Source organism: Dipodomys spectabilis, unplaced genomic scaffold (genome assembly GCF_019054845.1).
Source record: "Dipodomys spectabilis isolate Male_0828 unplaced genomic scaffold, ASM1905484v1 ptg000329l, whole genome shotgun sequence".
In the NCBI taxonomy this organism is placed as follows: Eukaryota; Metazoa; Chordata; class Mammalia; order Rodentia; family Heteromyidae; genus Dipodomys; species Dipodomys spectabilis.
This window is the reverse complement of record NW_024871006.1, coordinates 5337201-5350166: the sequence shown is the minus strand read 5'-3', so window position 1 is coordinate 5350166 and position 12966 is coordinate 5337201. Positions and strand designations below refer to the sequence as shown.

Here is a 12966-nt window from a genome sequence, read left to right as displayed (position 1 = left end):
ATGCATGAGGCCCTGGGTTCAATTCCTCACTACCACATAAGTAGAAAAAGCCAGAAGTGGCACTGTGGCTCAAGTGGTAGGGTGCTAGCCTTGAGCTGAAGAGCTGAGGGACAGCGCCCAGGCCCAGAGTTCAGGCCCCACGACTGACCAAAAAAAAAAAAAGCTAATTAAAAAGAAGGTAATCTGGTTATTTACCCTTGAAGATTTTTAATTGTTTCATTTTTTTTTTGTGCCAGAACTGGGGCTTGAATAGAGGCCTAGGTGCTGTCCCTTAGCTTTTTCATTCAAGGCTGGCATTCTACCACTGAGTCACAACTCCATTTACAGTTCTTTCTCTCTCTCTCTCTCTCTCTCTCCCTCCTTCCCTCCTCCCTCCTTCCCTCCCTATCTCTTTCTTTCTTTTTCTTTCTTTCCTTTCTTCTTTGTGAATTGATGATAGTCTCATGAACTTTCCTTCACAGGTTGGCTTTGAACTAGGATCTTAGGTCTCAGCTTCCCGAGTAGTTAGGATTACAGGTGTGAGCTACAGTGCCTGGCTCTACTTTTGTAGATTAGTAAGTAGCAGTGCCATAAATTGGAATCCATTGTTCCCAATTTATCGACCTTAAACTCTATTTTTTTCCTATGCATAGTCCAGCTTTAGACTCAACCTAAAGGGACTTAAAGTCAAGCTACCAGGGGTCTGACACTTGCTTTTATTTTCTTACCTTTCTCTGGGATTCTAGCTTTAGAGCAATCCCTAAGGGGTCATGACCTTCTAAATTTGGCTCCAAATTTCCCAATACAAAGCCTTATACATAGGTTCTATACATATCTATTATAGCTTTGCTTACAAGCTGCCTGAGGAGTTGCTTTTTCAGATATTTAATATGTATTTGTTTCTTGTCCCTAACTAGATTGTAAACAGTTACTAGGACAGGAGCAGTGCCTTTCTCCTTCAGTAACCCCTGCAATGCCTAGGGCTAGGCTGGGATGCTAAGGGTGCTCATTAAAAGTTGTTGGCACGCTGGGAAGCAAACGCCTGTAATCCTAGCTACTCCAGAGGCTGAGATCTGAGGATCAAGGTTAGAAGCCATCCCACGCAAGACAAATCCTGGACACTTTTTTTTTTTTCAAACTCTAGGTCTGGCGCTGTCCCTCAGCCCTTCAGTTCAAGGTGAGCACTCTACCACCTGAGTCACAGTGCCACTTCCGATTTTTTGGTGGTTTACTGGAGATAAGAGTCTCACGTAATTTCCTGCCTGGGCTGGCTTTGTTTTTTGGTTTTTTTTTTGTTTTTGTTTTGCTAGTCCTGGGGCTTGAACTCGGGGCCTGGGCACTGTCCCTGAGTTTCTCTTCCTCAAGGCTAGCACTCTACCACTTGAGCCACAGCACCACTTCTGGCTTTTTCTGTGTATGTGTCACTGAGGAATTAAACCCAGGGCTTCATGCATGCTAGGCAAGCACTCTACCACTAAGCCACATTCCCAGCCTTGGGCTGGCTTTGAACGCTATCAGTCTCCTGAGTAGCTAGGATTACAGGCATGAGCTACAGGCGCCTGGCTGAGACCCTTAAATTAACACGCAAAAAGCCAAAAGTGGGGGAGTGGCTCAAGTGGTAAAAGCCCTAGCCTTGAGCAAAACAAGAACAACAAAAACAAAGCCTGAGACACATACACAGACAGACACACAGATACACAGACACACAGACACAGACACAGACACAGACACACACACACACACACACACACACACACACACACACACACACAGAGTAGCTGGCCATCCTGGCGGTTCCCCTTTTCCTCCGGGGCCACTCCACGTCTTCCCTCGGGTTTCCGCCCCTTCCCACGCCCATCACTTTCATCTCCTTGGCTCCCGCCCGTCCTCCTGGGTCCACCCCTCCAGCCTCCACCCCTCGGCATCTTCAGCGTCCCCTAGCGACGAGGAGGTGGCTCCTAGCAACCGCATCCCGGTGCCCTGACGACGGCGGCACGCAGCGCCACGTCAGCGCGCCGGCGCCCCGCCCCCGCGCCGCTGGCCCCGCCTCCCCGCGCCTCGTCTGCCGCCGCCGCCGCCGTCGCCGCCGCCGCCGCCGCCGCCGCTGCCACCGCCGCCCGAGACTCGCGCAGAGCAGTTATGGCGGATCCCGCAGCCCCCGAACCCGCAGCTCCCGCTCCCGCGCAGGCCCCGGCCTCGGCTCCGGAGGCAGCCCCGACGCAGGCCGCGACCCCGGCCTCCGTCCCCCCGGCCTCCGCCCCAGACTCGGCCTCCGGGCTGTCCTCGGACTCCGGCCCCGAAGCCGGCTCGCAGCGCCTGCTGTTCTCTCACGACCTGGTGTCGGGCCGTTACCGCGGCTCGGTGCACTTCGGCCTGGTGCGCCTCATCCACGGCGAGGACTCGGACTCGGAGGGCGAGGAGGAGGGCCGCGGCAGCTCGGGCTGCTCGGAGGCCGGGGCCGCGGGCCACGAGGAGGGCCGGGCCAGCCCGCTGCGCCGCGGCTACGTGCGCGTCCAGTGGTACCCGGAGGGCGTCAAGCAGCACGTGAAGGAGACCAAGGTACGCGGAGGCCGGGGCGGGGCGCAGGGCCGGGCGGAGCCGGCCGCGGAGCCGGGGCCGCGGCGCCGAGCCTCGGCCCGCAGCGTCGCCTCTGCAGTGGGCGCGGCGGGAGCGCGGCCTCCGCAGGGGGTGCGCTCCGTGCACCGTCATCGCCCCGGCCCGGGCGCACCCGGCCGCCGGGCACCGGAGACCCGGCGGCCCTGGGCTTCCGGGCTGGAGGCAGAGGGAACTTGCGAGCCGCGCTCCGCCGCGGGGTTGGCCTCCCGATGCCCGCGGGGACCCCCCCCCCCCGCCCTTCCCGGCCATCCCCACCAGTGCCGACCTCGGAGGAGCCGCAGGCTGCATTGTGCAGCGGGAAAGACAGGCCCGTGCCAGGGGCCGTGCGGGGAGGGGCCGTGGGCATCCCTAGCACAAAGATAGAGGTGAAAATCCCAGCTGCTGGTTTTTGTTTTACCCCGAGGCCTCCTCTTCCTTGCTGCAGGGAAGTTGGGGAGTAAAATCTGCACACGGGAGCCATGATGTTACTAGGACTGGGGTGGGGGGGTGGAGATGGTGACAGCCGCCGCCAAGGTGCACTTGGACTGCTGGGGGGCGGGGGTGGGGGCGGGGTGGGGGCGGGGGTTGGCACAGAACCGTTGGAAACCGACTGGGTTTTTCCTGACCTCAGACTGTTAAGCAAACGTCGTTGCGTGTTGGGATGAGGCTGGAGATGATAGTTTTTGTAAAACGTGGAGGTTTGTCTTCTTCATCCTGAAACCTTGAGCCAAGGTTGCTTTGGCTTGTTTTTTTTTTTTTTCTGAGTGTTGAGTCCCTATCAGTGATTCACACACACACACACCTATCTCACACTGCTTTCCTTCCCCTCCCCTTCCTCTACCCCTTCCCTTCAAGAAAACATTTCTAGACGTGAATCTGGACTGCATCGACATCTTCAGGAAGGGAACCATCTGATTTTCAGGGAGGCACTTATTTATTTACTTCGGTGGCCTTGGCTATTGAACCTCTCAATGTCTTGCACATGCTCTAGGTCAGTGATCTACTCAGCTACATCCCTAGCCCATTTTGCTAAGTTGCCCTAGGTTGGCTTCAAACCTGAGATCTTCCTGTCTCACCTTCCCCAGTAGCCAAGATTGTAGGGTGTGTACCATCATGCCCCTCAGAGGAGGCACGTTGATTAATCTGGGTTAAACTTCAGTTACACTGGATTTAAATTTAGTTTTAGTTAATCTGGGTTTCTTGTACTTAGAGGCAGAGGTGGTCAAGGGTATAGAATAGGGCTTCAGTCACATTACAGCGTCTTGTGAGGAAGTTTGGGGAGGAAAGGTCCCACTTCTGAGAAGAGCCTCTGATGCTTACCCTGGTAGCAGGAGTGACTGCTGATATCAGCAAGGTCTCTCACTGATCTGCATTTCGTCACAGCCTCAGATTCACACATAGCTCTCAGATAAATGTAAAGCGCACAGCAACCTCTCTGCCTCAGAAAGAACTATAAATTCATTTTCAGTGTCTGGATTGCATCACATCTTGCCACAGAAGACATTATTGTGTGTCTGGCCATGTTGTCTTTCTGTGAATTTTTATTTTTATTATTTATATTTTTAAATTTTTGCCAGTCCTGGGGCTTGAACTCAGGGCCTGGGCACTGTCCCTGAGCTTCTTTTGCTCAAATCTAGCACTCTACCAACTTGAGCCACAGCATCACCTCTGGTGCTTCGTGAGTGCTAGGTAAGCACTCTACCACTAAGCCACATACCCTGCCCTCTGAATGTGTGTGTGTGTGTGTGTGTGTGTGTGTGTGTGTGTATGTGTGTGTGTGTGTGTGTGTGTTTTGTCGGTTGTGGGGCTTGGACTCTCAGCTTGGGTGCTGTGTCCCTGAGCTCTGAGCTCAAGGTGAGTAATCTACCACCTGAGCCATAGGACCACTTCTGGTTTTCTGGTGGTTAATTGGAGATAAGAGTCTCATGGACTTTTCTGGCTTTGAACCGTGACCCTCAGATCTCAGCCTCCCGAGTAGCTAGGATTTTATAGGTGTGAGCCACTGACACCCTGCCCTTTGTGAGCTTTTAAAAGTGCTTTTCCCCACTCAGCTTCTATAGAGGTTTGGAATGGCCCTTGTACTGTAGTCTCCTGTCCCAGGACTCAAAAGTGGGCCCAGCTCACTGGAGCCGCCATCTTTATCAGTTGTTTATGTTCATTTTGACTTTGGTGGTTAATTGTTTACACTTTGTTTATAGTTATGTTCTGCCCACCCGCCCCACCTTGTTTAATTGCAGAAAGTTTAGCTTAAAAAATTCCTATTTGGGGATCATATAAAATAACTTTAAGGGACGGGATTGGATGGATTTAGAAGTTGCCCTTGAGTTTGTGAAACTCATCCTGTGGCTCTGATAGTATTTACTTTGTGATTGGTTTCTGTAGCTTCTGAACTTAGGATTTTCAAGGAACTATTGGGGTGTGGCATCTAATTATCAATGTCAGCGCCCAGTTCTATTTTAAGAACTTGAGGGGCTGGGAAGGTGGCTCAGTGGTAGAGCGCTTGCCTTGCATGCCTGAGGCCCTGGGTTCCATTCCTTAGCACCACATAAGCAAAAAGAAAAAAGCCGGAAATGGCACTGTGGCTCAAGTGGTAGAGTGCTAGCCTTGAGCTGAAAAGCTGAGGGACAGCCCACAGGCCCAGAGTTCAGGCCCCATGACCGGACCCCAAAAAAAAAAAAAGAACTTGAGTAGTTTTATTTATTTATTTATTTATTTATTTATTTATTTATGGTCGGTGGTAGGGTTTGAACTCTGGGCCTGGGCACTGTCCCTCAGCTCTTCAGCTCAAGGCAAGCGCTCTATCACTTGAGCTACAGCGCCACTTCCGGTTTTCTGGTGGTTTTATTGGAGATAGGAGTCTCACGGTCTCTCCTGCCCGGGCTGGCTTAGAACCTCGATCCTCAGATCTCAGCCTCCTGAGTAGCTAGGATTACAGACGTGAGCCACCAGCGCCCAGCTTTTATTTATTTATTTTATTTTATTTTATTTTTGTTTGGATCCGGTCATGGGCCTGAACTCTGGGCCTGGGCGCTGTCCCTCAGCTCTTCAGCTCAAGGCTAGCACTCTACCACTTGAGCCCCAGCGCCACTTCCGGCTTTTTTTTTTCTGCTTATGTGGTGCTGAGGAATCAAACCCAGGGCCTCATGCACGCAAGGCAAGTGCTCTACCACTGAGCCACCTTCCCAGCCCCTAGAACTTGAGTAGTTTTAATTAATTAATTTATATTATTATAAAGGTGATATGCAGAGGGTTACAGTTATATAAGTCAGATAATGAACACATTTCTTTTTGGACAATGTCAACTCTTATCTCTGTTTTTTCCCTCTCATCCCACCCACAAATTGTATAGTTCTAGTTCATTTTCAACATAGTGTCTATTGTGTATCATTGCTGCACTTGTTTACCCCTTGGTGTTTTTATTTTTAATTTTTTTGAGAAGACTGATCAGCTGAATGACCCCTGCTTTTTCCTGGCCACTTACCAGAGTGGAGGGCTAGCAAGTAGTGCTTTGGTTAAGGAGCTTTTCTTCCTCAGCTTCTCATACATACCATCACATCAAGACCACGGTGTGCTGTAGCAAAGACTTAGATAAAGTCCAAGTATTTAGGGTCTGGGCCCGGGTGCTGTCTCCTAGCTCGACCTTCAGCTCAAGGCTAGTACTCTACCACTTGAGCCACAGTGCCACTTCCAGTTTTCTGGTGGTTCATTGGAGATAAGTCTCAAGGACTTTCTTGCCTGGGCTGGCTTTGAACCGAGATCCTCAGATCTTAGCCCCCTGAGTAGCTAGGATTATAGGCATGAGCCACTAGTGCCTGGCTTCATCACAATTTTGTGGGATGTACGCGCAAGCATGCTTGTGCGTGCATGCGTGTGCGTGTGTTGTACTGATACTGGGGCTTGAATTCAGGGTGTTGTGCTCTTGCTTAGCTTTTTTTCCCACTCAAAGCTGTTGACTCTACCACTTGAGCCACATCTTTAGTAGTCCTCATCACAAATCTTGCTATGAGATGGGAGTTACTGATAGAATAGTATAGTGACAGTTTTGAGAAAGTAGTTTTTTAAACTATCCCCTATTTGGGTCATTTTAATATCCATTTAATGTTTTTTAGGCCCTAAAATATTTTCGTAGTTTTTATATTCAGTTAGGAGAGTTAGGAATAAGGGCGTAACACCTACCTGTGTCTTTTTGAGCTAATCTTGCTCTGTAGCCTGGTCTGAGTGAAACTGGTTATGAAGCCCAGGCAATCCTCTTTTTTTTTTGGGTCCGGTCGTGAGGCCTGAACTCTGGGCCTGGGCGCTGTCCCTCAGCTCTTCTGCTCAAGGCTAGCACTCTACCACTTGAGCCACAGCGCCACTTCCGGCTTTTTTCTTTTTGCTTATGTGGTGCTGAGGAATCAAACCCAGGGCCTCAGGCATACAAGGCAAGCGCTCTACCACTGAGCCATCTTCCCAGCCCCATAAATTTATCTTAAAAAAAATTTTTTTTTTTTCAGTCATGGGGCCTGAACTCTGGGCCTGGGCACTATCAGCTCTTCAGCTCAAAGCTAGTACTCTACCATTTGAGCCATAGCACCACTTCCGGCTTTTTCTGCTTATGAGGAATTGAACCCAGGGCCTCATGCATGCAAGACAAGCACTCTACCACTGAGCCACCTTCCCAGGCCCAGGCAATCCTCTTGTTTGTGTCTCCCAACTGCTGGGGTCACTGGCATGACTTACCTGGCTTAATACTAGTGTTTTTAAGTTTTTAGTTAATAAGTTTACAAAGACAGGTGAAGAGATGGACACAGTCAGCACTACCATTTTCCTGCCACCTCCTTGAAGATGAACATCAGAAATAAAGCCTGCTCTTTCATGAAGGTACAGAATTGATGACCTGATCTGAGGCTCCCAGCAGCCAGGATTGGGCTTCTTGAGGATTTAACAGAGAGAAGCCAGCAGCCAATACTTCTTGCAGTCTCCTCTCCCCAAGTTCTTAATCTTTTCAATCCGGTAGACCATTTATGAATATTTCCCACCTGCCCACAGACCTCCAAGGAGGCTTGTCCCTTCCCCACTGCAGGCCACCCTTACAGTATGCCTTGGAATAGAGCCACATGTTGAAAGCATCTTCAATGGTCCTGAGCACCAGCTGAACATGGTGGATCTTTCTGGTTGCCACTTGCCATGGTTGGCCAGAGCAGCCTCCCATCCCAGTCCTGCACCTTTCCAGGAGCAGATCAGGACCCCATCTGTCTGCTCAAGTTCAGCTTTTCCTCAGCGGCAGCTCTACATTTTTTATTGCTTTTGCTTTTGCTTAGACACTTTTATTTCCAGTTTCTGCAACATTCAGGGTCTCCTTGCTTGGGTTTGAGATATAATGTCTCAAAAGGTGTCTGGTTATCCTGCTTTTGTGAGGCTGTATGGCCTGTATGTGAAGCATTCCTGATGACGGGTCCTCTGGGAATTGGCTTTCCAGTTTATTTTTGGCTTCTACTAGGCTAGCATTTCCTTGGGGAAAGCTATTTAGGTGTAGCATCATAGCTCAAGGAGTTTGTCTCTTTTTCAGGTGCCAGGCCCATTAAAAGCAATTGTTCTTAGTGATGTAATAGGAAGAAGTTATGTAAGGTTAATAAGATGCAGAAGTAAGTGCTTCTAAATTGCATTTTATTCAGATAGGATCACAGCTTGGAGACTCTTAACAGCTGTGTTGTGATTTTATTCTTTGTCCTTTGGTTTTTCCCCATCTAACTCTACCACCTACCTGATCATTGTCTGACTCAAGGGCACTTTAACCAGATGAGGAATGTATGTTTGGTACTCCAGTTGAAAGTCAAAACCCTTGGGTGCTCTTCTGGCTGGCACCAGCTCTGAATGACCCTGGCCAAATCACTGCTTTAATTTCTCTTACTCCAGTGAAATCTGTGGCCTGGCTTTTCTAGTCCCTGAAATGAGCCTGCACAGATGGGACAGCCAGAAGTGTAGCCCGGTCATGCCTGGACTAGCCACTGTTATTTAGCGGAGACTGTTCTGATGTGGGTTAAGCAGAGCCAGCCCTATTCCATAGGACATTACTACTGTGGATCACAGAAGAGGCACCTCAGGAAGCAAAGGGGGATGGGGCACTCAGCAGAGCAAGTCCTAATTTGGCTCTATTAAGCCTCTTCCAGCAGTACTCGTGACCCTCATGCCTTTGTTACATTAGAAGAAATTCAGGAGTGTATGCTCAAAGTACCACCTCCAACCTCTAGGAGGTGGAGCAATGAATATATATATATATATATATATATATATATATGGATGGTATGTGAACATGCTTGTCAGCATCTGTAAGACCTTGAAGACCTAGAGTACTGCTTTTCTTCAAATAACAAGTTTACTATTACCTATATACTGTTTACTATATGCCAAACACTACGTGCTTTATATGCGTTACTTATGCTAAGAGCATAAGTATGTTATGTGCTGCAACTAATCCCTGTTTCAGCAGAGGAAACTAAGGAACTCGCCCAGTATCACACACTAAGTGGAAGAACCTGAATACAAGTTGAAGTCCTTTGTTCTCATCAGAGACTGTATAGGTTCAGGATTCATTCATAGCTCTTAGAACTTACAAAGCATGGTATACCGGATAATCACACATAATCTCTAAACACCAGAAGTCTTTTTTTTTTTAATTTTTTAATTTTTGGGTCCGTCATGGGGCTTGAACTCTGGGCCTGGGCGCTGTGCCTCAGCTCTTCAGCTCAAGGCTAGCGCTCTACCACTTGAGCCACAGGGCCACTTCCGGTTTTTTTCTTTTTGCTTATGTGGTGCTGAGGAATCGAACCCAGAGCCTCAGGCATGCAAGGCAAGCGCCCTACCACTGAGCCACCTTCCCAGCCCTAAACACCGGAAGTCTTGGTGGAGGGAATAGGAGGGAGGCCAGTGCAGAGGTTGGAAGGGTGGAGGTGGAGAGGGCTGGCAGGTCCTGGGTGGGGAGGAGTGCTGTGCTGGCATTGTGTGTTGCTGCGGTCCACATTTTTCATTCCTGAACCTCTTAGTCTCTCTCTGAATAACAGTCAAAACCCTCTGGCATTTTCTGCTTATGTGGTGCTGAGGAATCGAACTCAGGGCCTCACGCATGCAAGGCAAGCACTCCACCACTGAGCCACCTTCCCAGCCCCACCCCCACCCTGCCCAGACTCTTAACTCCAATAAATCACCAGAAAACCAGAAGTGACACTGTGGCTTAAAGTGGTAGAACACTTGCCCTGAGCTGAAGAGCTCAGGGACAGTGCCCAGGCTGAGAGTTCAAGCCCCCCACCACTGACAGAACAACAACAGCAACAAACCCTTAATTTCTAGAGAACCTTTGAATGCCCTAGAGCGTTGAATGAAGACAACTCTAGCTTGGTTCCTTCCAGCACCGGTCCACACTTCAACTTCCGGGTGCAATTGAGTGTGCAGACTCTCAGGCAGCTGGCCTTTCCCTGTCCTCTCAGAACTCCAGCTTGACTGCTGTGTTCTTGGCTGCCTTGTTCTCTTACTGGGAGTGCTGAGTCATGAATCAGGGGGGAGGGATTCCTTGGAGAGAGGCTGAATCCTTCCCCAGTTCCCTGTACTCAGCTGTGTTTGCTTTAGGATGTTAAAGGTCTTATGCTCTCCCCGTCCCCATTTCACTGTTATCTCTGTTTTCATACCTTCCCCCTGCCCCCAAGTCCTGGGGCTTGAACCACCAGAAAACTGGAAGTGATTCTGTGGTTCAACTGGTAGAGCACTCACCTTGAGCTGAGTGACAGAGCGCAGGCCCAGAGTGCAAGCCCCATGACCAACAAAACAAAAAACAAACAAAAAGAAACCCTTGTCTCTCCTTTTTACAATGACACTATTGGGCCTCATGGAATCCACTGGAACCTGTTGTTAGAGGTCGGTACTTTAGAATTTCCATTCCAGCAGCACAAGGCACATGATCAGGTGGAGTCAGCGCAACCTCTGAGGCTTGTCACCCCAGATCTCATAAACTGAGTTCTGATTCTGGTCCGTAGAAGCTTTTGGAGTTTTCCTGCTCAGAATTTAGCCTGCTTCTGAACGGGTGTGGCTCCTAGTTTCCATTAGTAAAAGGGAAGGAAAGTTCTCTGTTCCCAAGGTGCGGTCACCTTTCCCATTGGTTGGCCCAGTGCTGCCACAGCCCTGCTGTGGCTCTTGCTGACCAGGAGGCCCCACTCAGAATGGCTTCTGCTCTGCCATCTCAGCCTTGGGGGTCCCTTGGAGACTACTTGGCCTGTGTGCTTGCAGACAGAGAAGAGCGGCATGCTTGCTGAAAATTTTGTAGCTCAGAGTAAAAGTGAATCATGTTCATGGATAACCGCCTGAATTTATCTACTCCAAGGTTATTTGCCTTTTCAGAGGGACTATTGAGTGGACACAAGTGACTAGAGTCACCCTGAAGCCACTTAGGCACAAGTATGCTATATGTCCTTCTAAGGCAGATTGTGCAAAGCAATTTGCTGATTTAAATATTGTGGCAAACGTTATGCCACTCACAAGTATTCATACGGCAATGGGTTTGCAGTGAAGGTTTCTTTTTGGGTTGAGTCTGGTAGGCTGTTTGGTTGGGGCAGTTTCAGTTGGTTGGCTGTTCATTTTTGTGTTTTTTGTTTTTTGCCAGTCCCAGGGCTGGAACTCAGGGCCTAGGCACTGTCCCTGAGCTTCATTTGCTCAAGGCTAGCACTCTACCACTTGAGCCACAGCACCACTTCTGGCTTTTTCTGTTTATGTGGTGCTGAGGAATCAAACCCAGGCCTTCATGCATGCTAGGCAAGCGCTCTACCACTAGACCACATTCCTAGCCAAGTTTGTTGGCTCTTTGTGAGACCACAGCAGTATTTACTGTTTTGCAGCTGAGTTAGGGATGGAGAGAGTGCGTGTCACTTTTGGTTCAGAGTGATAAATAGCTGTATCTGGAAAACAATCTGACTGTGGCAATTTAAAGGTAAAAATATTAAAATACTGAGTCATAACTCAACATCACTCAACCCTACCCAAAGATGAAAACTCCTTGCCAGCACTATCAGAGATTTCCTGTAAGCACCTTCAAAAAGAGCTTCCTTCATTTGCAGTATGCAAATGAGAGCTGGTCTTTCACCGGCAACTTCCTCCTTGTTTTAATCCCGCTCCTTTCATTGTGGGCACTACTGAAGCAAGAATGCAGGCAGGTGAAGCTGCCTCTTCCCTGGACTGCATTTGCTGGGCCCCTGGTGAGCAGGTGGAAAGTATACTGACACACAAACATGTGTCTCTCCTGCGGTTGGGGAGTATCAGGCCTGGCATATGCAGCGCTGGAAGCAGCCTGTATTTGTCTGCTTCTGTTTAATTACTTAAGGGATTTTGAGGGCCCTGATGGTTGATGACATCATCTTCTAGCACAGAAGAAAGCATCTCTGCCTGCTTTGGGGGCATCCATCCAGTATGCTGGGGTATGGATGCCTACTTCCATTTCCTAGTGGTCTATTCCCCTCTTTTGCCTTCTTTCTACCCTCCCATACTCCCCAAGGTGACAGATGATGAATTCTTGGCCACTGCATCTGCTCACATTGTCTCAGCCTTTTTCTTCCTTTGGACCTACTAGTCTTACTGTGGTCAATAATTCTCTCTCTCTCTCTCTCTCTCTCTCTCTCTCTTTTTTTTGCTGGTCCTGGGGCTTGAATTCATAGCCTGAGTGCTATCCATGAGCCTCTTTGTGCTCAAGACTAGTGCTCTCTACCACTTGAGCCACAACCCCACTTGAGCCACAACCCCACTTCCAACTATACTCCTTAATGGAGATGTGTTTTCTCTTTGTCTTTTTTCTTCGTGTGTGTGTGTGTGTGTGTGTGTGTGTGTGTGTGTGTGTGTGTGTGTTGCACACACGCACAAGTACATAGGCTATGAACTGAGGGCCTAGGTGCTGTCTCTCTGATTTTTTTTTTCTTGTCTCAAAGCTAGTACTGTACTGCTTGCCATACCGCCACTTCCAGCTTTTTTGGTAGTTACTTGGAGATAAGAGGCTTAAGGACTGTCCTGCTGGGCTGGCTCTGAGCCCTGATCCTCACATCTAGCTACTCAGGTCCAAGGTACTCAGCCTCCATTTGTTTTGAGTGCAGTTGGTAGGTGTATTTAAATGGATGCAACATCTGTGTCACACTACTGTCTGCCTCCTGCAGGTCCTTCAGCCTCCAGCTTTACTCTCCCCATCCCCAAGTCTGTATGAGTTATTTATTTTTCTCTCTACTGGATTTGAACCCAAGGCCTCCAGCTTAACTGGGCTGGCACTCTAACACTTGAGCTATGCCTCCAGCCTGGCTTTTTGCCAGTTATTTTGGAGATGGAGTCTATAGAACTTTTCCGCCTGGGCTGTTGCTAAACCACATTTCTTTGGATCTTAGTCTCCTT

The 12966-nt window shown here is 49.2% G+C and overlaps 1 protein-coding gene across 2 annotated transcripts in view; it reads left to right on the top strand.

The window, feature by feature from the left end:
• The first annotated feature begins 2086 nt into the window (after positions 1-2086).
• Ube2o (ubiquitin conjugating enzyme E2 O) overlaps positions 2087-12966 on the top strand; it is a 53585-nt gene continuing 42705 nt past the window's right edge. For both annotated transcript variants that reach the window (XM_042702664.1, XM_042702663.1), the window contains exon 1: positions 2087-2538. In XM_042702664.1, the coding sequence (XP_042558598.1) occupies positions 2119-2538 (420 nt within the window). In that variant the 5' untranslated portion in view covers positions 2087-2118. The remainder of the gene's footprint in view (positions 2539-12966) is intronic.